Source organism: Mugil cephalus, chromosome 3 (genome assembly GCF_022458985.1).
Source record: "Mugil cephalus isolate CIBA_MC_2020 chromosome 3, CIBA_Mcephalus_1.1, whole genome shotgun sequence".
In the NCBI taxonomy this organism is placed as follows: domain Eukaryota; kingdom Metazoa; phylum Chordata; class Actinopteri; order Mugiliformes; family Mugilidae; genus Mugil; species Mugil cephalus.
In genome coordinates this window covers 23,260,569-23,284,036 of record NC_061772.1, presented here as the reverse complement: position 1 = coordinate 23,284,036, position 23,468 = coordinate 23,260,569, and the positions used below count along the sequence as shown (strand labels likewise).

Sequence of the window (23,468 nt, the reverse complement as noted above, 5' to 3'; positions counted from 1 at the left end):
CGTCCTTACGTCAACGTAGCGGCTCTATGACAAAAGCGAGCTGTGAGGCAGTGGTTCCCCTTAAACATGTCTCTTACCCCCTGGGCTGACATGCCTCATATGACCCAGGAGGGAAATGCCTCTGCCTCCTAAACCAGCGGCGTACTTTATTTGAACGAACCTCCTGGAGCGGGTAAACAAAACAGAGGCCGGCGGGCGCCTTATTTATCCAAGAGAAGATGGCGGAGTTCTCGCCCGTCCTGCCGATGCGGGATGGAGGAGGAGGACGATTCGCCCAGCCCATCTTCCCTCGGTCCAGGTCCGGTTCCGAGTCAGAGAGCGAGCTGTCCCAGAGCCTGGCCCGGACCAAGATCCGCTCCTATGGAAGCACGGCCAGCGTCACGGCCTCTTTGGGGGAGAAATACATAGAGCATCGGGTTACAGACAGTGATACTCTGCAAGGGATTGCTCTTAAATACGGTGTTACGGTAAGGTTACCCCTCAACCACAGGAGTTTGTCGTTTCATGTTTACCTTCATGCATAATCTGATGGATTAGTTGTGATGCATTGAATCAGTTCACGTTTACAGATAAGATAAGCGAACCACAATATTTGTCCATCTTCTGCAGGTGGCCACATTTACTCTCGTGTTCACTGATGAAAGTCAAGTGATGTATAAGAAACCTGAGCCCAAGAGCAGCCAGCGTTTGCTGCACCAGCCACAGCTCTTTTGCATGACTTTCTAAGCCACAGGCCTGCAGGAATGAGCTGTTTCTGCAGTTCCACTAATCCAGCAGGAACATAATTCACATTACTTCTTGATTTTGCTGTAAAGTTTAACTAGATGTTGAGAGAACTCACGTTATGATCTTTATTATAACTGGACAACGAATAAAGGATGGGGACAATGATACTTTACAGGGCTCAGGGTCACAGATGGGCAAAGTTTCACCCCTCCGAGGCCCCCAGAAGCTTCAGGTCCACACTCTTGCAACAGAATATGAGCACATTTGTTAAAAAAACTTTCACCACACCAGCATATTCTCCTCCAGTTACTCTCTAGGGACGGATTTTCATCAGAGGATTTCACTTTTTCTTTTTAATTTTCTATATTCACCTGCAGCGAGTCACTTGTTTTAGACTTAGAGGTTATAGAAATTGCTTGGTCACAGCAGATCAGCTGCACATGAAAAAAGACACCCTTGTAAATTGAAAAAATTGGTGGAAGACAGTTAAAAGTAAATAAAATAAAATAGTTTTTGTGATAGTTTGACCCATAACGCAGTCGCAAAATACAGTTAAAACAACATCAAATGATTTCTTTGTGCTTTGAAACAGTTTCGAATGAACCCATCGTGATTTCAAGTATAGATTCCGTGAGTTTCGGTGCATCAAAAGATGGTGCAAACGTATTTGATGAGTGCACAATGCAGGATGATGTGCTGCCACGTGACTAAAAGCAGCACCTTATATTTATAACAGTCACACACACATGTTAATTTGGAGTTTAAGGTGAAGCGCAGGCTGTCAGAACAGGGAAGTTTGGCTAGTCACAGAAATGACACGATTTCAACTCTCTTCCCCGATGCGACAGATGGAGCAAATCAAGAGAGCCAACAAGCTGTTCAGCAACGACTGCATCTTCTTGAAGAACAGCCTCAACATCCCCGTGGTGTCCGAGAAGCGCTACGTATTTAACGGACTGTCTCTGGAGTCTCCCGACGGAGACTGCGAAGCGGCGTGCCAAGAGGAAGGCGTGCCTTGCGTCGTCGCGCAGGACATCGAGGGACCCTCGCCGCCCTCCTCCCCGCCCCCCGACGACTCCAAGCCTCCGCAGATTCAGCCGGAGGAGCTGTCAGCCAAAGACTTCTTACACAGACTGGACTTGCAAATTAAACAGTCAAAGCAGGCGGCGCGCAGGCTGAAGGAAGAGGAAGTAAGGTGAGGAGCATAACCACAGCCGCACCCAGACAGGGGCCACTTCTCGAGCCGTTGAGGGCAATCTTTAAAATAAACATACACATCTTCTCTAATCCCTCAGCCGTATTGGAGACGGTGTTTGACGTGCAATCAGATAGTGTTTACTCTGGGCGTGAGGTCTGACTTTCTCCTCACGGATGCCTGTCAGCGGCAATCAGTGCTCCATTCCTCGGTTTCGTTTTGGCCAATGAATGAACATAAATGCTGGGTAATTTTTTATTTATTAGCCTCCCAACCTTTAGCATTATGGAGCTTTGTAGTCTCCCACACATGACGCATGATGCAAGTCCAGATAAGCATTCCCAGATAGGAATAACAAAGTCCAGACGGATATGTGTCTCGAGAAACGCTTGTCAGTTCCTTGTAGGAAATTGAACCCAGGCTCTCGTCTCTGAGCTCAGTAGATTATTGCCACGAGTCCCAGTCAGGAGAGACAGACTGTTTAAAAGAAACAAAAATGTTCTCACAGAGGCAGGATCGAAGATAAGATTCCAGCCTGCCGTACTAGTCGGGTGTCGTGCTAGGCACAGGTATTCAGTTGGAGGTCTGGCCTGCTGAATCAGGTCTGTGCAAGTCTTAATGACGCTGCACGTTGAGACAGAGGACTCTTTCACCTCGGCTCAGTAGCGGCGTAGTAATGACTGCCTGGCATGCACCCATTCACCGACTAAACAGGCCTTGTTGTTGCTATCGGTGTGGTGAGGAGTGAGTCACACCGGACTCGACTGGGCCATTTAACAAACGCATCAGACACATAACACTGTTTTTCCACTGCGGGCAATCTAAAAGTGTTTTGCTCGTATCATCATGCTTTCAGAATAGATACTGGGCCACTCGTAGCAGCTGTAGCGCTGTCCTTCCTGTTTTTTTTTTTTTTTTGCAGTTGTACCAGTTCAGCTGTCTATAATTTAACTGATGGTCTGAACGCGTGTTAAAGATACACAGACGGGATTTGCTTTGGGTTCATTCATGCTTCATGTAGTATTCAATTTTTGTTATGTAAAATTCAGAAGACAGTTCACTTTCATATTTATCCCAGCTGACAAGGTTTCAGCTCCTTCAACTTACTCTTTAATCCTTGTGCGCCCCATCTCTTCAAATATGAAGTAAAACCTTCCCTTTTTTCAAGTTTAATCCTTCTATTTTACTGACTGTTATTATTTAACACATTGTACTTGGGTTCAGCTTTAAATTCCTCCTGGAATCTATAAATATAGTATCAAAACAATACTATTATTTCAAATATTTAATTATGAAGTGCGTTTCTTTTCAGTTATCACCCACTGGCTACACAACATTTTGAATATATATATTTTTTTAAACTGAAATAGCGACTCTTAAGACCTGGACCTTTTAATAAAGGTGAGGTTGTAAAAAAAACAAAAATAAAACAAGTCAAAGCAGTCAATTACAGAATAAATAACTGCCTTATAACAATGACTCAGTGACACTGATGCTGCTGAACCTGTTTTAAAAATTATCAGCTGCTGCTCTGCCAAATCCGTTGGTACAGAAATGAAATGTAGCAAATGCTACATCTGTATCTTTAAAAAAAACATGGCAGGTGTGTTTTCGTTTGCACACACAAACCTGCTTCCTGTGCACAGACCTCCAGGGGGGTAAGTGGGGTTAGCGACGGTGTCAGCGACTCTAGACCGGCTCGTTGTTACACGAAGGCAAAAGCCGTACTGGCAAAGTTTTTAATTTCTCTTTAAATGTTTACCTACCAGCTGAGCTTTGCTCTAAGCCCCGACTCCAGGCACATAAAACTGTGGCCCGCGTATGTCTACTGTATTTGGACAAACAGAGGCACGCTCTGTTGTCTCCTCACAGTCCCAGAGCAAACACGGACCGCATGCTGGTTTCACTTCCTGCATAGGATGAAACAAACCGCAAAACCTCTTAAGCTCAACAGCATGAGAGTGGCAGTGTGATTTATGCCTCGTCCTTTAGACTGTAAATGTAAATGTGATGTCACTGTTTTGATTATAGAGATTTTTTTAGTGTATTATTCTGTTTAAACTCAGTCTATATTTAATCAGGACTGTATATGCTGCAACATGCTTTTAGGTAAAGGGCATCCTATGGCTTACATTTATTTTAGTCATTTAATAACTGACAAAGTTGTTGATAGGTTAAGAACAGGATGTTGAAGTAAAACACAAAAAAACTTTAATTAAGCTAAATAAGAATTAAGTTAATCCAAGGGTCGTGGGTTCGCGTCCCACCACGGTCGATGTTTAGAAGAATCACAATTTACACTTGATGACCCTTGGTGAGGAAGGAGGGTCTTCAGGTTGGTGGTCAGCCGGTACAAACGTCTCATATTTATCAAGGGCTAGTTTATGGAGGTCAGTCTGAACGTCCCTGGAGAAGTTTTGATGTCACAGTCGTTTTGATGATTCTACTTCGGCAAAGATCTGCACGGCCAATAAAATAGTTTGCGGCGGACATCTAAGCGACGTGGAGTTGACCTGCAACAAAGTGACTCTGATTTGCTTGTGGCTGTTCAATCTAGGTGAGATATGGTCTACACACATAACAACATCCCAATGCCATAAGATAATGCTTTCACAGTGGGGAAATTATCTGACGAGAAGCTCTACTTGAGTTTACAAGTAGAGCTGGTCTCGGTGCACATGTTTGGTGTAATAACGAAGTAAAGAAAGCCGCAGTATAAAATAGGTCACTAGAATAAATTCAATCTGGAACAATTAGCTTCAAGAAGATGAGATTGCAGTAAGAGCTTGATACAGACTTCTTTGCAATTTCAAATATTGATCCTGTAAATTCCCTCAGGATGCAGTGAAAGTTACCACCGCTTTGTATCAGTTTGCATAATTGTATAATCCTCTACATAAAATCTTCCTTTCTCGGATCCGCTAACTACGTGTAATTCTCAGCAAACGCTAAAACGGCTGCTAAGAAAAGAGAATATCCCGAAGACGTGTGTGTTTTGTTCTGAGTTGCCCTGCTCCTGATCAGATGAGCCCTGAGCTGTGACGGCTCCTTTGCCAGCATCATTAATTATTCATGAGCTCGTATGGACACACTGCGGTGACCAGTCAAGTAGAGGAAGACAGGCAGGGAAGGAGTTCATCATATTCAGTCGTCCTCAAAGTCAATCTGTTGTGGTCAACTTCTGAGTAAATTTTGTATTCATTTCTCTTTTTCTCATTTGCAGGAGCGCCGAGGAGAACTTCACGGCCCCCGCGACGTCGTACCAGGAGATCTAGAGGACCAGTCTGTTTCTCACCTGTCTCAGTCACACCTGCCCGTACGCTCAAACACTGCTGCGACACCTTACTGCTTTACTTCTTCCTTGTTTTTTGTTGTTGTGTTTACCGAACCGCGTTCAACATGTGTCATGTTTGCCTTTTTAATTTATTTAAATGCAATTATCTCAAATGTATATTTGGTATTATTGTTTTGTAAAACTTGGTTTTTTTTTTTTTTTTTTTTTGCTGGCTGACTAAAAACCCTCAGAGCAGTGGCGTCTGGTGTAAATAGCGTCTGGGTACATGCGCTCATCACACGCTTCCCGCTGTACAGAACCCACCCGCCGCATACGTCCACGCCCGCGCACACAGAGCGCTCAGCAAATCGGGATTAGCTCGTCCTAACTTGCTAACAGCTTCTGATGCACTAAATCTCCTCCTAGAATAGGATCATCGGAAACTTATGTTCAGGCCTTCCTCATCAGTGTTTACCCCGTATGAGCTCACCCCCGAGCGGAGGCGGTGGACGGACTCAAGCCTTCGATAAAAACACCCCGTCTGCCTCAGAGGATTGTTTTTTTGTTTTATGTTTTTTTTGTTTTTTAGGAATAGAAGAAGGGACTGCTCTCTATTTTTGATGTGTGAATGCATTATTTATGTGTGTGGAGAACTGTCTGTAGCAGCTGTTTTTTGTGTGTGTGTGTGTGTGCTTCTAAAATTCTGTTGGTTTTGTTGGGGAAAATAAATGCGTATTTTAGCCAGGCGTGATTGAGTGTTTCTGTCACAGTGCAACACAGTCGCCTCCAGCGCTGCTTCTGCTTCTTCCTTGTCTCAGTTAGGCACACGGGTAAAGAAAAGGCAAAGTTTTAATTGCTTTTACAACTTTAGGAAAAAAATCACAGATATTTACATTTAAAAATACTTCATTATTATTATTATTATTTTTTGCCTCTACGCAGATGGAAATGTTGAACTCATAAGAGACATGCAGAGAGAAAAGTGATGATTCTTTTAGACACTGCCCCCTAGTGGGCTCCAGAGGAGTTAAAGCAGATCAGAGCAGAGGAGCACTGACAATGATACACGACAAATATATTTTTTTGGTAAAGTCAAAAGCAAGAATACATTAGGATCTTATACATACACCAGGGGGGGAAAAAATAAAGAAATACAATAGTCTAAGACAGGTTACACATAATGAGTACAACTTGATATATGCGAGTGTTTTGTTGCAAAAAAAAAAAAAGAAATGCATTGAAAACGGTAGTTATGACAAAGCTAGGGCATCTCCTAACATTCATTTCTCATTTGGAGACGGGATGGAGTAAATGCTAGCATTATGTGTGGTGAGTCTGTTACATAAAATAGTCTCTCAATTATATTCTGATGATTATTACTCTGCGATCTTGGCGTGCAAATATAACCATTTAGGTAACGGCGAGGAATCGTTTTCAATTTTGTCGATGGTGTTATTAAATCTGAGCTGCTGATACATTTTGGGAATGTCTGGGAGGATAAACAAAAGTTCCCCTAAGCAGGTAGATTTGAATACACAGTATATAGTTTACCATGCCATGGGAAATAACTGTAAGTACTGTTTCTGTCGGATTCATTCCTGTGTTTTTAGTCCAGATGTCGGATGCGAGAGGGGGGGAGGGAAGGGGGGGTTGATGGCGTTACAGGCTGCTGTAGATCCTCTTGATGGTGTCGCCTTCATCTTTGGCGATGATGCCCTTCTCGATGTACGAGTCAACCTGCTGGTCCATGAAATCCTTCAGCTTGGACAGGTCGTAGTCTGGACAGAGAGGGGACAGAAGAATGACGGGTTTAACAATTCGAAGCTTTTAAGAGGAAACGAGGTTGTGAGGATGTTGTGGTCGGTGGAAATGGTCAGACGTTAAACTCTGGAAGCACCGTCTGGTCGAGGTGGCGCGCACAAACAGGCCTCGAGGAGGATTAAGGTCAGAGCGTGTTCGTTTGAAGCTAAGACGATGAGGCCAAAAGATCACGGGGCGATCGAACGACAAAACATTTCCCTTTTGACGCGTGCTTTGTGTTCACCTTGTTCTGGACAAACCGTAGTCATCCGACAGCAGCGTGAGGGCTGCACTAGGAGGAGGCTATATTTAGAGATGAAAACAGCCATCATTATCCATCATGGGAACAAATGAGTTTCAGAGAGCAGGCAAACAGCTGCAGCGCCGCTTCTCTCTGCTCTGACCGACATTGAGTAAAGCGGCAGCAGAAGGGTAGAGGACGGCCGTAAAAAGCCACGCAGCGGCAACTTCGGCGCCTTCCCGGTACCCTCTCCACCAGCAGGAGTTGCTGCATTTGCTCAGCGTCGCGGCTGATGACCGACACGACTTGTGTCATGGAGGGATTAATGAGAGCGTGATTAGACCCGGCTCTGCTTCTCCCGATCTTGGCGGTGAGGAGCCACGAGCCAAAACCAGGATGTCTCCTCTACATCCATCTGCTCCTCTGGCTTAATGTCTGTTGTGCGTAGGCGTACGCACACATGCACACACACAGACACACACAAAAACTCATTAGCGCACACACAGAGCCTGCTGAGATTGTCCTAATGGGTGCTTCTGCTAGAGTAAACACAATACACGGCCTTTCTCCCACTCTGTTTCTATGACACTGGTTTTTGGATGAAAAGGCTTTTGTTCTCCTCCAGCTGTACTCTCTCTGTGGATCGAGAGAATTTTAGAGTGTTTTAACGCGGCGACACGCGTTAGAAGAGCAGGCCCCGCCGAACATGTCTCGTCTTTACCAAATCCCACTTTACGAGGATATGGGGTGACTCCGGGGCCACGTTGTGACGCTTTGTGTTCGGTTCAGTCTGTCTATTCTTACGCCATTATCTGTCGCCCTGCTCGGCCCAGTTCACTGACTGACAGGCAGACAGGCGGGCAGGGAGGCCCCCGTCGTCCCGGGCAACCACTCCACGCACTTGCATGCTAATGAAGTGGCCTATATAGAGCGAGGTCAGAGCTGAGCGCCAGATAAAACTTCCCCGCTGCTCTGACCCTCCTCTCCCCTCTGCTCCTCGGCACTAAACGCTCGTTTATGTTTTCAGGCCTTTATTTATTCATTTGCTTTTAAGATGCACACAAGAATCTGCATCAAACTACCTTGAAGTCACTAATTCCAACTCATCTTTGAATTGCTTTTCAGATTATTAGATCGTTAGGCCAAGTGAACATTAACAACAAATATACCGCCGGACCAGTTTCATCCGAGGCGTCCTACGGAGATGATCACTGGAGGACGGATGGCCCGAATAGTGAGAACTCATTAACATTTCGTTCTCCTCTGCTTAATTAAGCACCACTGGGCATTGATTTTACACCGCGGAGAGGCCGACAGCAGGCTTCCGCTGTTAGATGAGTGTGCGAAACTGCCACGGTTTACACAGCTCCGCAGACCGGTGCAGTTTCTGCGCGGCGGACGCTGATAAGGCCGATAAAACACTGATAAACTAATATTTACCGAAGGCAATGAAATATGAACGCACACACACACGAGCACTATAAATCTTGAGTGGAACACTCACAGCCTGAACGCAAAGAAAGTCTATTCATTTTTTTAGTTGCATTCATGCGATAGAAATGTGAGCTGATGATGCAGATTTCAGAATCAGTGACCACGTCTCTTTTTACTGTCGAGACGCGAACACGTGCCATAAATGATGAGGAACAAGTAGAAGGGAGCGAATCAATGGAGCTTTGTCGCTGAACAAGGCAGCTGTGTCCCGAGCAATTAGGACAGGCTCATTAAAGAGATATCCATATTCATGAGCTCTGGAGTGAAGCATCTATCCCGGTATCCCACACTCTTTTAAATTGTTAATGGAGACTTACAAAAGAGGCCTCACATCAGACCTCTACCACTGTTTTGTGAGGGTTTGCAAAGGAGGATGTTTTTTTTTTTCCCAGTTCGTACCACTCAGCAAAGATGGGAGAGGAGAGAACCGTTCACAGGGACCAGTGCGCTTCGTGTCTGTGTCTGATGGAGGCTGTGTCTCGTCTGTCGACTAAAAACGTGTCTCACCGTCTTTGCCTTCCTCCTTGTTGTGCTTCTTCAGCCACTCGATGTTCTTCCTGATGGCCTCCAGATAAGTCTCCGACTTGCCAGGTTGACCTGGTTTTGGGAAAAGAAGGAGAAAATGCATAAAAGGACAAATGAGAATCCTTAAAGTTTAAGCAGCATTTTTTTTTATTATAAATGAGAATTTCTCTTCATTCATTCCTTAGGACGCCGGCACCCAGACACACGGATAATTTAGACTCCTCAATTATTCGCAGTGCAAATTATTCCCAGAGCTACAAGTGTGTTTTTTCTACTTTTCAGTAGCTTGCTTTTAGACAGGACTGTATCTTCCTATTAGGCTTTGCAGAGGTAACGAACAAAAAGCTGCTGTTCCTGCCCCATTAAATATTAAAAACATGTTAGAAGCAGTAGCTGATGCCTACAGTTTGAGATTTAAACTTTTACTCTGCCACAGATTAAATCTGGATTATACGGCATTTTTTTCCCCCCATAAATGTTGTATTATACAACCTGTTGCTATGCAGACAACTCAATACTTCCATCATTTCCGTCTGAAATGAATGTTCTGCTGGTAATCCTGCACTATGTTTCATTTAGTTTGTTTCACTCTCTCCCCTCCATCTTTTTCTTTGTGGATTAGATTAGATAAATGGGTACAGTAGAGTGGACGGGAACACAGGATAATGCGAGCTGTGACAAGCGTTCCTGTGATTGTTATTGGACTGGCCTGTTTCAGGGACAAGCAGGGGCTTAATTGTGATTGGCCCGGACTACAGAGTGTTGTTTATTTCCTGTCCTGCTGACAGGAAACAAAATGCCGGTATTACAACGTACTTTCATACAGAGCTAATGTTGCGGTAGAGTGAAGAAGATGTTTGGTTTCATTGAACTGAAGTTGTGAGTGTTTTCTATACAGTATTTGTGGACAATGTATTTATTTGAAGCATTTGGGACAAAACAAAATGTCATGTCAAGTCATGATGAAGGATTAAATGAAATAATATGAAAAAAATATATTTAAAAAATGAAGAAATAAAATTAAAATATATATAAAAAAGAAAAAAAGAAAAAAAAAGAAATAAAAAATAATATAAAAAGAAATAAAATAAAATAAAAGGGTCATGCAAGGGCATAATTTATCATCTGTGACGAGCAATCACATTATTTTAACTGATCATCAGGTTTCAAAACTAAAATCTATTCATGTTTCCTCTGGTCATCGTGAGGTAGGGGAGTGGACTGACTGGTCTCAGTGGATGGCTGCTCCTCCTTGGTCGAGTCTTTCAGGTTCATGTTGTATTCCTCCTGCATCTTAGCCGCCTCAGCTTTGGTGTTGTCATCCTCATCCAGGTTTTTCCCTAAAGCAAAGACAAATACATACAACACTGATAAGTAGAAGCACCTAGAGCTGCTGCAGTTTAGCACCCATTCCTATGATTCTGTGAATATCATCGCTATTAATTTAAGTTTGATTAGATCGGGTTTAATATGGACGGTTCCAGATGATTTCCTGACTGGAAGCAGTGACTTCCTCAAGAAGATGTAGGAGAAAAGTTGCTTAATTAAAATCATCCAATAACAGAAGTGTGACCAAACCATTTTAAACCCCATTCAAACGTCTGCTACAGCAGTTAAAGCCAATGCATAATCCCAATCTGTTAATTAGATTTAACCACGCGGAATAAAATGATAATGATGTTTCACATGTTTGGAGGCTGCTTACCGTTGGGCCCGGCGAAGTCGGGAGGGCCGAGGGACTTGCCCAGCTTGTTCTTGGTCTGCATGGCGATCATGGCGTCCAGGTTCTCTGCAGGGCGGTAGAAGCAGGACAAACATTTACTTTAGATTTCATCAGCGTCCAGTCGTCAGGTCCGTCTCCACGTCATAAATGAAAAGCTCTGAGCCGCTTGTAAGTCCCACGCTGTTCCTGTGTGACTCAGAGGCTGATTATCATTAGAAAGGGGTCCCAGTGAATCGATGGAAAGAAGGTTCAGGAGGATGACGACACTGATAAGCATATCCTTGTTTTTTTTCCACTTTCATTTCCATTTAATTAGCTGTAGGTTTGATATTGGAAAATGGATACAGTATTAAGAACATCCTTCACAGGAATCATCTAACTTTAAAACTAAATTATTAACTTAATTATTATACAAATCAGACAAGCCCTTTATATCAAGTGACCCAACACATGTATAAGAGGGGTTTAGATTATTATGTTTTTCATGGAGGTATTAGATAACAGAGAATAACAAACAGATCGTATGGCTCAATGGGACAACGAGTCCTCTCTGGATTAATATGGGCCGAACGTTGTGTTCAGAAATAAAGGAAACAGATGTTCTAGCGATGCATCACAGAGATGAGCTGAAATTATATCCGCTGTATCTGTTAACACTTTGGCCATAACTCGCCTTAGTTAGCATCTGGAAGCAGCATTTGAATATTTATTTATTTTTTTTAGTATTTACCAGTGTGTTCATTCACTATGCTCCACTTATGGGTGTAATCTCCAAAAACTACAGGGCGTCGTGACCAGCAGATGTTAATCATTATCTTTATTTATTTATTTTTTTTCATTTCGTTCACTGATTAAAACAAAATGATTCGATATGAACACGAATATTGCCAAATCTGACTGAAAGGGAGCAGAAAGAAGAATCATCTTAAACAATTTAAAAAGTGCTTAAATCTTTAAACTGAAGACAAAAACTCTTTGGCAGACAAAGATGAGAGAATAAATTGAGGGTTGAGACCGTCTCTAGAGAAAGTTTTGCCTCTGGATATTGAGGCAGAAGGACAACAAAGGGAAGAGGCAAACAGGACGACCTGCCTCCATTGTTGCAGCTGAGCATCAAGGAGCCTTGTAATTTCCGCTCTCCTCCGTGTTCCCTCCAGCCTCCTTTTATTCCCTGTTATCTAACCATCTCCTCTGCACTTTCTGTGTATTCAGGCTACCTCCTCCCACCTGTAGCGGCAGCGGCGGCGGCGGCGGAAGCTCGCTGCCCACAGAGCACCACGTTTCTTCCTCCTCCGCCTTCTTCCTCTGCACTGATCTATCAGCCTCCACCTCGGGGCCTGCGCCGGCAGATTAGAGCTGATCGACAGCTGTGCGTATTATTTGCGTACCTGGGTGACTCACTGGAGCATCACCAGCCAGTCGGGCGGCGGGGGGGCGGAGGGGGTCATTAGCACGTTGCTAGGCGATGGTGGAATTCCATGCCGTTATCTCCTTACAACCTTTTACTACATAAAGCCGGGGGGGTTGCTGTGGAAACTCGCGTGTAATAGTATATGCCTGTATTGTCCCGGTCTGTGACGTCGTTCGCTTCACCGCGAGAGGCAACGGTGCCGCTGGAAGGGTTCATCTGAAGGAGAACCGATTAATCCCTCTACATCCTACGCGCACTCGCTTGCCAATTCATTAGGTACGTCGGTGTAAACAAATCGAAGGGTAGGGCGGTCAGCAGCATTTGCTGATGATTCAGTTGTGTGGAGACTGGCGCTTGTAGCATCACTAAATTTGATTGTGTTACACAGCGTCATGTTTCTATTAATTTGAAAAACCCATTTTAGTCAGCAGGCTAGGCTAAATACAGTTTAACTGCCCCACTAAAAAACTACATCCTCTAAAGTGATCTTAAAGTTTAATTGCCGACATTCTCACTTAGCTTCAATATAACCTGAATATTTGTAACAGCTCATGGGGGGGATTTAGTGTAGGACTGTCATATTAAAATATGCTTGTTTTCACTCGTGTTCCTAATATTTTGGCAAGCGAGCTTAGTCCTTCTTACTTAGTTCTAATACTTTATTGCTTATCTTATAATGGGATAGATGCATGCCAATTAAAGTAGTAATATCATAATGACCTAGAAATTGGTAATAATGAGGAGACCACGTCTGCAGATTTCATGTATGGCAGATAAAAAATACATATGATTTATTTTTTTCTCTGTGTGGGACTGAATGTCATCTAAGTGGACAGAAAGACGTCGGCCTGGGATTTCCCGAGGCTCTCACACACACACATACAGAGATGACAGCTGTCCCTTACAGGTGGCTGACCTTTCCACTGGCCACTCATGTGATGGACAGCCATAAAAGCCTGGTTTTTACAGGGCGCCCCCTGATACGAATCTGTCTCTGCCGGCTCTGCAGGCTTCGCCCTCCACTGGCTGGCTCGCCTGATAGGGAACATTAACTTCGAAAGGAACACAGATAGAACGCGAGGGGCGAGGTTAGGGGCCACGTAACACACAGGGAGACAGGAGCTGGTGTGTGGATTGAAATCTGAGGCTGCGAAATGTGTCGGACCCTTTCGCGCAACAATGTCGTGATGAAGTTTATTCACAATTATTTGACGCCAATAATCTTGTCAAGAATATTATTATTGCTGTTGCTTTCCCCAATCTTTCAACAACAATAAGAATGCAAGGTGCATTTGGAAGGTTTAGAAAATCAACCTTAAAAAAAGGTTATTCTGTCAAACTACGGTTTTATTTGCACCGACTTCCCAGTTTTATCCATCTCGTCCGGGCTCGTGACGGCCCGCTAACAGAGAGCACGAGTGTAACATCACGTCTTACCCAGATAGGAGACTCCCTCCTCAGGTGTGATGGTGCCGTACTTCACCATCATCTTCACAAAATCAATCAGCGTCTTCATGATGGTAATCAGTGTCTCCCGCTCCTGAGTGTCTCGCTCTGTGAAAGCAAAAAAAAAAAAAAAAAACCAAGGACGCATTCAAAACCAGCATCTGGAAATGGTAATTGGTTTCCATGGTGTCAGTGTTCGTGGTGTTTGACTGCAGGGGTCACGATGATTGGATTATAAATAATTAGCGTGTGTGTGTTTCATTAGTGTGTGCGTGTGTTTCATCCGCACTTCCTAGATGCGCGCGGGGAACAAAACAGCCAGTGACTCATCCTCGAGAACAATGATCGCCATGACAACCGCAGGGGTCCTGTTCTTGATCTGAACAACAACTATTTTCGGATGGAAGGTGGTGTGAAAATGATTTCCGTGGCTCTGATCTGAGCTGTCACGGTGACCTTGGGGGGGAAGTGTTCTTACCTGTGTCGAGGCTTCTGAGCAGGCGGTAGAAGTTGGGGAAGTACTGCAGGTCCTGGAGTCCGTCCTCTGGGCTCACCTCATTGCCTTCCTCTGCGTCTTTGTCCCAGCTGTTGTCGGCTCTGTCCCCGTCCTCCTCGGCGTCCCTGTCGACCTCGTCCTCGACCTCATCTTCTTCCTCGTCTTCGTCGTTGTAGCGACGCCTGGGCGGCTCCCACGTGTCCTGAAAACACAGGAGTTTTTGTTCGTCTAGCTGCCTTATCCCTATCGCCATTTACACAGTTTTTTTTTTTTTTTCCAGGTTTTACCGTGTTTGCGTCTGAACCCTGGTCTCCCTGCTCTCCTGCGGTTTCTTGGTCGTTGCCCTCGATATCTTCGATCTCGTTGTTCTTGGCGTTCTTGGTTATGAGGTCCTGGAGAGCCTCGGCCACCTGGTACTCCAGAGTGTCTGCCTGGTTATCTGTGATCTAAAAGAAAAAACAAAGAGGAAGTGTCAAATGAGTGCAATAAAAAACATGCTGGAAAGCTTGTTGCCAGATGCGAATAATATTAATAGCAGATTTAAACGGATTCAATATAACCGACTAACTAACCTATACGATTCCAGAAAAACTTAACAAATTGAACCCTAACGTGCCAGATGCCTGTATGGATAAAAAAATGTGGATCTGAGAGAGGTACCTTGTATCACTTTATTTGGAAATGTGAACATATGCAAGAGAAGGATAATTAACACGATCTCTAATATTATAAACAAAGAAATGCCAATGTGCCTGGAGAGTTGTATTCTGGATCTTTATTCCAGAAACTTTATCACTTAGAAAGTGAGCTGGTGAACCTCTGTCTAATACATACGAAGCGCCTTATTGCTAGACTTTGGGAAAGTGTTTATTGTCCATCGTTGAATTTATGGATTGCCGAACTTTCATCCTGCGTAGCTATTGAAAGACTCACACACACAATTAAACGGAAAACTCTTCCACAAGATGTGGGATTCAGTCCTCAAATTTTAAGAATCAGGGCCTGATATCTCATCAGCTTAGGATGTAACTTAGAAAGTGAGATGATGCCGCTTTTTTGTGTGTTTTTTTCTTCAAACCATCATCTCATCATGTCTTTGTGATTTATTTTCACTGCTGTTTCAGAATTCATAAGTGGGGGCTGGGGTAAAAGTTAAACTAAAAAAAAAAAAAAAACATGATGGAAGATAAGATGGAAGAGAAATGCGTGTGCTGACTATTGATCCCTGTCACTGAGCGCTCCATCTCCATCTCCGGGAGCGTATCGAGTGTCAGCAGAATAATCCATAGTTGAAATCACAGAACAAATGACAATTCACACATCGCTTCATCTTCCAGTGAGGAAAAAGCGGTTGCGGAAACAGAGGCAGAGAGAAGATTCCCGTTGAGATAATGTCATGCACCTCGCTGTGTTGATCTGAATGGAATATGAGAGTAGGCAGTCAAACCTTACCAGCCCCAGTTTGAGCAGCTTGGAGACGATCCTGTCAAACACTCCTCTGTCGTCCTCTTCGTAGATCTTGTTTGCGATCTTCTGGACTATGTCTTCAGCTGTCAGCGGAGTGCCGTCAACCTGACGGAAGCTTTCTGGGTCATCTAAGAGGAGACGACGAGTATGAGCATGCACTTTAGCTGCGTGCAGATATATTATGTAGATCTATTTGAGCATCAACATTATTGCTTATTCAAGCTGAAGTACAAAAGGAAAAATAGTCCCTATTGATTTGTTTCTGTCTAGGTGTAGGGAGGAAATCTCTCTTTCATCAGACGGAAAAAAAGATTTGTAATGAATCACTTTCCTCTGCTTACAAGCGTATCTGCATTACCTACTGAGAAATGTGCAATTGTAACAGCTTGACTCTTGCATAACAGCCCCCACGGCTTCCCAAGGTCCAATCTTAATAAAAAAAAAAAAAGGAAGTCGTGCCGGAACGCTTCTGCGTGCATTGCCCGGATTAAACGCTGGTGAAGCACTTTACCTTCAAACCCCCGGCCCTATTTTCTGCCTGACTCCAGAAAAATAAGAAATACAAACCAAGCTGCACTTCCCAAATTTAGACGTGGCGTAATCTGATGAGCTGCCTGTCATTGCCCGACCGCCCGCACGAATCGATCGAGTGTGACACTAGGCGCTTTGAGTCCGAGCCACCTCACCTCCGAAACGGATTCATGCCGATGATCAGATTACACGCAGCAAAGACGCGTGCTCATCTGATGAGGCCCGCCGAGACGAAAAAAACTAAACGCGTCTAAGGGTGAACTTACACATGAGAACTCGGAATGAAGCGAGGACAAAAAATTTGTGACATTTTTTGATGTGATTTCCCAAATTAAAGCTAGAGCAGTCCCAACATCGTCCTCTGTGTTCGAGATGAGATGGAGACATCAGCAGTCGGCCTTGTCATGTATTTAAGAGGGCGAATGAAAAGGGAGAAGCCTGAGCAGCAGCCAAGTGTTACCTTTCACCACTGCAGTGTGTTTGAGAGGCAGAGGATAATCTTTCTCTCTGGCATTCACGTGTTCTGTCTTCAACGCTTTTCTCTCTGCCTCTGCTTATCCCCATCACACACACGCACGTGTTTTCCCAGCCTACTCTTTTCCCAAAATGTCTGCCTGGTGGTTTGCCACCAGCCGAGAGAAACATGCAGCGTGAGGCCTGCCCTTGGCAAAGCGGGGGGCAAGGATCATCCAAGCCTAAGACCTGACCTAAGTATCTTAAATGTGCACGGGGTCGGCGCCGCCCTGTTACTTGCCGTAGTCCATCCCACTCTTGGTGGAGTCGTAGTCCTCTGCGAGGCGACGGCTCTTGGTGGAGTCCGACTCATCGGGAACGTACTGGTCCTTCTTAGCCGGCACCTCAGTGGCCTCCTTTGATTTCTGCCTGTCGGACAGCGACTTGAGCATGGTGAAGTCCTGCTCTGACTCTTTGTCCTTGGAGGCGCCGGGATTCGCGCTCTCTGTCAGGCAGCGGAGGCAAAAAATGATCAAACAAGAGAAACACAAGCAGCGCAAGCAGGGCTGCATTCACATCGACTATCGGCTATTCCTCCGTACACAGCTGAAGCCGGTTTTACTGGAAGCGCTGCAACATGAATCCACTCAGCAGGAGGAAATAAAGTCATTAATTGATTGGAAATAGGGTTTCCTCTTACCAGCTGTCTGCACTGCAACCTTCACACTGTCCGCCTCGGCAATCTGGGGGAATATTAAACAAATAATTTCCACTCAAGATATAGGTTTGGAGTAACAATGTTTGCAGGGTTAGGATGGTTGTTTGACAAGTGGCCATAAAGACATTTTGGGAGGATATTGGATGAGAATATCTGATAGGAGTCATGGACACGTTACCTGCTCCTGTAGAGGTCTTTCTTCTGTCAGCTGTCTGTTGTACACAGTTTTATCTGGAACAGAGAAAAAAAATTGTGATGACTAAATTTGAGACTGTTAATAAGAAAGAGAAGCAGATCTTATGAGTTACACGGACATTGCACGGGCTTTTTAACAATTCTATTCGATAAAAGTAACTTGTTTGAGTTATTTTTCTACTTGTCATTTTGACAAATGTTTTGCTTTATGACTTCTGGGTTGTGATGAATTTCTCGTCTCCCAACTCACCCGGCAGAGCCAGAGCTTAATCGGATTATCAAACAAAAGATTAAACCGCAGCGAAAATAGACCACAAGCGGCCTAAGCAGGCGACCAGGCGTCGTTGCGAACACCACCACCACCAACACCACCACCAACACCAGTCTCAGCTGAACTTTAAGGGCAATGATATGTTTTGTTTTATGTTCTGCGAATCAACATGCGCACAGTCGAGGTTACTCCTGGACCCCCCGAACAGAGCAAGCAAAACACATAAAACTTGTTAAAACACTGAGAGACTTTCTTCTCTTTCTGTGTTTAAATTTCAGCTGGGGTGGCCGATGAATGAGGAGTCGCGTGGCCCCCTTTCGGACTTTGTTGTATTTTTTAATCGCTTCTAAAAATTCTATAGTATCCTTGTTAATTTTTTTTTACTCACCATCCGTTGAGGCTGTAGGCGTGGGGAAGGCAGACGACTGGTTCACTACATTCAGGACTAGAAGCTGGAAAAGGACGAAAAGGCCAACGTATTTTGACGCCATCCTGAAATCAGCTTTCTCCGAGCGCCCTGGAGAAACAGAGCTATCTCCCGACTGCCTTGCTGTCTTTGGTCCGGTTCCCTCCTCCGAGAAATAAGAAAAAGAGAAGAAAAGAAAACAAAACAAGAAAGTGCTGAATGTGTGGACAGCTCCGCTCCGCTGCGTTACGCTCCGACCACTGGTGCTGAAACTGCCGAGCAGACTGCGCCCTGTGAACCCGCTCTGATGGACGTACTGTGCGGGGAGGGGCTGGACAAATCCCCGCTGTACTCTGGAGCTGTTGACGAGGCGCGGTGCTGAAACCAGGTCACCCCTCTATAATTATAACCAGATAAGCAGGGAGGCTCTTCAAGCCCCGTGTGAGCCACAGCATCACCTACCAAAGCAGTAATAGAGTCCACTACAACAAGTCCTGCCCCCTCTGCCTTCACGGAGGAGGAGGAGGAGGAGGAGGAGGAGGAAGAGAGGGAGGAAGAGGAGGTGAACGCTGCAAAAAGTGTCCACGTTGTTTAACCTGGCACTCAATCCTTTATATATAATTTCTCTATTTATGATTAATATAGAAAATATTTTGATTATTTTTGCACATTCCCAGCGGCCACAGACTCAAGAATAAATTCCCTGAAGAACTCTGGACATTTGGGAAAGTAACGTTTTTTTCCTGAAAAACACACGAATTCGTGCAGACTACACTAATTTACGCAGCGTGATTTGCTTAATTGTTAACCGGTAACGTTGCAATTGTGCAGAAAATCAAACAAAAAAAAGCGTAGTAAAACACATTTTTCTTTTCTTTTTCTTTTTTTGCAGCGGTGGAGCAGAGAAAAATATGAAACTCCGCCCATTTCGTGCGTCATGCGCAACCTGCGTCATGGTTGTAGATCTTCCACTGCCTGGTCAATAGCAACCCATATTAAAACCGCAATTAAACACATAAACAAAAGGCAAGATGGCTTTATGACCCGCTTTGCTTTCATCAGATCAGAATATAGATGCTGATGCCATACGTCTCTGGATGAGTGTGCAGGTGACATTAGAAGCTTCCAGGGTCCAGTGCAATCCCCAATGTGAGACTCCTAACTAAATGAAATGTTTTCATTTTCAAACTTTTTTCATTCAACCTTAGTCAAGAGAGGGATGTGATAAAGATGAACGTCTTTAAATCAGAAATTCGTTAAAACTGTTAAACATGCGTCGAGGACGGATGTTACCATGAACACGCTTGTGATTTAGAGCGCACTGATGCTTCATATCCTCCATAGCAGTCTGCCTGGAGGCAACAAGCCAGTCATTAGTGGCATTAAGGCGTATGATGTGCCTGATGTGGCATGTCACTGTTAATCCTCTGGTTTATGGAGGCTTTGTACTCAGCATCCCGGTCAGTAATTGGACAAATCTTCTGTGAGCGGAGCCATTTCATTTCACACCACGTTTGCTTGTCACTTTTACAAGCAGTAAACTGAGATGAACTCTTCCCGTCGGCGACTTGAATGCAGCTGTTATTTACTGTGCGTCGGTCTCCTTCCCCACACAAAACGTGGGAGGGAATTTATGTATGTTAGCTGTCGGCCGGTTGCGATTCAGTTTCATCGTCGGCTGGCCACGTGCCACTAGTGGCTCGTGTGCGTGTCTCCTGCAGCTCAACTTGCTTTTAGGTAGCGCACTGACGGGGCTATAGCATGTGACAGGGTTCAGCATCTTGATGAGCCTGTCACAGCGAAGACGAAGCGCAGGTGTCGCTTTAAGTGCGTTCACTCATCAAAAAATAAGCACTAGGTTCTCGTTATTAATAAAAGAATCCACAATGAAACCTTCGCTTATGATTAAATCATCTGTGCCACATTAAATGTGTAAACAACAGCACGGTGAAAGGCGCTTAAAGTCTTCAGAGTGGAAGAAACAAAGGAAATACAATGACATGTGGCCCAGAAAATGATCATGGCACCGATTTTTCATTTCACATTTGTAAAACCGTTTTGCACAGTTGTTCTCGTCATCGTCACGTTCAAGCACGATTCAACGGTGCAGATGCTTTAAAATGAGCAGAATTAATTCTGCCACATCACCGTGCATCACGGTGCAGAGAAGGGATGGGATGTTTGCCACCTTCCCTGCGATGACTGTACTTCCCGTCCTCTGCCTGCCTCAGCAGTCTGAGGAACAGGAGCTCAGCCAAGAGAGGGCCTGGCCAGATATTCGGCCTGGTCAGAACACAAAGGGACACTGAATCCAATCTCGTTGTACACCGTATAATGATGATAAAGGGCGTTCTATTCTATTCTATTCTATTCTATTCTATTCTATTCTATTCTATTCTATTCTATTCTATTCTGACTATTATGCAATGCTCCAGGCGCAATGATAAGCTTATTCCGAGAATGTGCAACAGACTCTTAGATGTATTTGAATGTGTTTGTTTGTTTTATCTCATCAACATATTCTGTCTTTGTCTCAGCTCAGACTGTTGCATGTGCAAAATGTGGTGGACTACTGACATCCTGTGTGTGGAGGCTGTAATTACAGTCACCATTCCTTGACATTTTGCTTCTAGAAAGCATCCTGTCTAGAATGCCTACGTGTAAATGCATTACGCATTTTTTCTCTATGTTTTATTGTCTCACTTATTGAGGAGATTGCTAAATCCATTTTGTCTTTAAAAACAAACCATCTTCATCCGTCGGTGTAGACTCTAGTAGGAGATCACCACCAAATCATCTGAGGTACGCAGCATTATAGAGATCATACTGCCATCATGTGTTAGCCAAATGTAGCACAATTTGAGGGACAGTGGGTCGTCTTTTACAATAAAGCTGTACGCATTATACACAGATGGTGCAGTGGTGTTTAAATTGTAGTGATACAGGTTTGAAAATAGAAACATAATACTGACTTACACCTCCCCAGTACTGTGTAGGTCTGCCTTGTGCCTCCACAACAGTCGTGACTCATCAGAGAATGGAGTATGATGGTATGGGCCTTCTGAGTGTGTCCTGTTGTGTCTGGCAACAGGATGTTGTTATTGGGGGGGCTTTGGGTGCTATGGATTGAGGGGAGGGGCCTTTATGGATCATTACATAGATACTTGATCAAATTGGGATCTAGAGAATTTGGAAGCCAGGTCAACAGGTGCTGTTTGTTTGTTTTAGATGTTCCTAAACTGTGTTTGTGTCAGGCTGCCATCAGGAGCATCATTGCTTTGGGGTGTGGCTGTCTGGTCTGGTCAAAGCAGAACATTGCATTCTTACAAGATGGCCAGCCTTGTTTACGTCTCCAAATGGCTTAGTGCACTCAGGAGACTTCAAAATAATTCTCCAATTGTAACACTACCTTCGTAGTCTACAGGCTGTAGTGTGAGTGCGGCTGCTTCTACATCGGCAGAACAAAACGAAGGCTGAAGGACAGAGTGGCAGAACACAAAAATGCCATACGAACCAAAAATCCTTCCTGTCCTATGGCTGTCCATTAACCAGCGGGCAAGTCACCCCTCGTCTTCCTCCCTCAAAGTTACGGTGGTAGAGGTTGTCTCCAATCCCAAAGAGGCGGGACCATTCTCCAAAGAGAAACCTTTTGGATTAGCAAACTCAAGGCAACTTCTTTCCCTGGCCTTAATGAGGAATGTGATTTTTGCCATTTTCTATGAAGTATGGCCGTTTAACTGTGCTTCTTCCTTTCTCCCTTTCTTTCTCTCCAGCAATATTATTAGTATGTTTTTAATTTACTGAGTTCTGGTAGCTGTAAGTCACATGGTGTGTGACATAATGGGAAGGCTCCACCCTCTAATCACCTGCTGGTGCCCTTTTTAAGCTTTGTCCTATTTCCTGTTGCTATGCCCTGATGAACGCCAACATGGCCGCAACACGTAGGCCTGTGTGTCTACGCGTTTTTTGCCACGCTTAAATAAAGTGTTTTAATACTTTTTCAACCACAGAATGCCTTTGCAATCGTTTCTTTTTTGATGTAGTATGGGAATGTTTGGTTGGATATGTGGATTGAGCGTGTGTTTGATTGCAGAGGTGACGTTGAGCACCACTGACATGGTATTTATAAGTATTTTTCCGCAGTTTGTGTTCCCGCTGACTGTCTTTCGAGAAGCCCTAAACAGAGGGATTCTCTGGAAAGCAAGGCAGAGAAAATAGAAGGACACAGTCCTCCTCTACAGCAGACCCAGGGGAAAACTGTTGGGACTTCAAAGACTGTCAACTTCAGTAGAAGCTGAAGGAGCAGCTGCTTTTGATGTGTTATCTATTTACGGACTTCTTCAAACAGTATGCCGAGTCCCCCCCTTTCCCCCCAAAAAAGCCCTGTGGTTATTTAGGACAAATAACCTATTGTGTCAGACGGGTAGAGTTCTTCTTTCAGATTACTTGCTGTGGTCAGCAGGCCTCTGTAAATAGGTCCTGTTAGAAGTGGTTTCTTTGTCTCAATTAAACGGCTTTCATGGCAGAAAGAAAAATCCCTCGAGGAACCCTGATACGAGCAACTAACCCCTCATTTTTATTGTTTTTGTGTTTTGTGACTGACAGACGACTCAAGCTCATCGCCTTCAGCAAAATACGACTGTGAGTGTGTGTGTGTGTGTGTGTGTGGAATCTCTTCACCACTAGAGGTCTATGCTGCCCTCTCATCCAACAGAAGTGAACAGAGGAGAGTCTGAATCAAGTGGTTTCTTAATGCGACCTAATTGCGGGTGAATGCCACTGCGCAAGCCAAATCCTCGTATGCAGTTACCTTTTTTCACAGTTTGAAAACATTCCTACCTTTGGGCAGTGTCGGCAAACGAGCCGGTAGTTCCCCGTGTTTCACAAACACACTCTCAGGACACTCACATGTCCTGCACTGGAGCTCCAACATGTGACCCCCCAGCAGTTCTTTCACCGGCTGATGTTGTGATGCTGCTGACTTCCTCCTTCATCCACTGATCCTTTAGGGTGGGGGTGTGGCGGCTTTGGAAGCTCATTTAGCCACAGCCCACCAGCTCTGATGTAAAAAAGGATGTATTTATTTTGTCTTTTTT

At 44.4% G+C, this 23,468-nt stretch overlaps 2 protein-coding genes across 2 annotated transcripts; one reads left to right on the top strand and one right to left on the bottom strand.

Moving 5' to 3' along the window:
* On the top strand, positions 1-5,941 carry lysmd2 (LysM, putative peptidoglycan-binding, domain containing 2). Its single transcript, XM_047580548.1, has 3 exons — positions 1-467; positions 1,575-1,921; positions 5,145-5,941. Exons 1-3 carry the CDS (start codon positions 219-221, stop codon positions 5,194-5,196), a joined length of 648 nt encoding a protein of 215 aa, XP_047436504.1. The 5' UTR covers positions 1-218; the 3' UTR covers positions 5,197-5,941.
* An 85-nt stretch (positions 5,942-6,026) lies between these two features.
* On the bottom strand, positions 6,027-18,856 carry scg3 (secretogranin III). Its single transcript, XM_047580547.1, has 12 exons — positions 18,355-18,856; positions 17,679-17,731; positions 17,483-17,525; positions 17,084-17,287; positions 15,784-15,926; positions 14,619-14,777; positions 14,314-14,533; positions 13,827-13,943; positions 10,961-11,044; positions 10,482-10,595; positions 9,238-9,327; positions 6,027-6,973 (listed from the first exon to the last, which is right to left on the bottom strand). Exons 1-12 carry the CDS (start codon positions 18,455-18,457, stop codon positions 6,855-6,857), a joined length of 1,449 nt encoding a protein of 482 aa, XP_047436503.1. The 5' UTR covers positions 18,458-18,856; the 3' UTR covers positions 6,027-6,854.
* Positions 18,857-23,468: the final 4,612 nt, after the last annotated feature.

What these genes read in the sequence shown, in the direction of transcription:
- lysmd2 (XM_047580548.1), top strand. Translation starts at nt 219, where the DNA reads ATGGCGGAGTTCTCGCCCGTCCTGCCGATGCGGGATGGAGGAGGAGGA. An exon ending in CTCTTAAATACGGTGTTACG is followed by an intron (nt 468 to 1,574) that starts GTAAGGTTACCC and finishes CCGATGCGACAG; the next exon opens with ATGGAGCAAATCAAGAGAGC. An exon ending in CTGAAGGAAGAGGAAGTAAG is followed by an intron (nt 1,922 to 5,144) that starts GTGAGGAGCATA and finishes TCTCATTTGCAG; the next exon opens with GAGCGCCGAGGAGAACTTCA.
- scg3 (XM_047580547.1), bottom strand. Translation starts at nt 18,457, where the DNA reads ATGGCGTCAAAATACGTTGGCCTTTTCGTCCTTTTCCAGCTTCTAGTC. An exon ending in GGTTGCAGTGCAGACAGCTG is followed by an intron (nt 17,288 to 17,482) that starts GTAAGAGGAAAC and finishes GCTGCCTGACAG; the next exon opens with AGAGCGCGAATCCCGGCGCC. An exon ending in GGAGGGAGTCTCCTATCTGG is followed by an intron (nt 11,045 to 13,826) that starts GTAAGACGTGAT and finishes ACCGCCCTGCAG; the next exon opens with AGAACCTGGACGCCATGATC.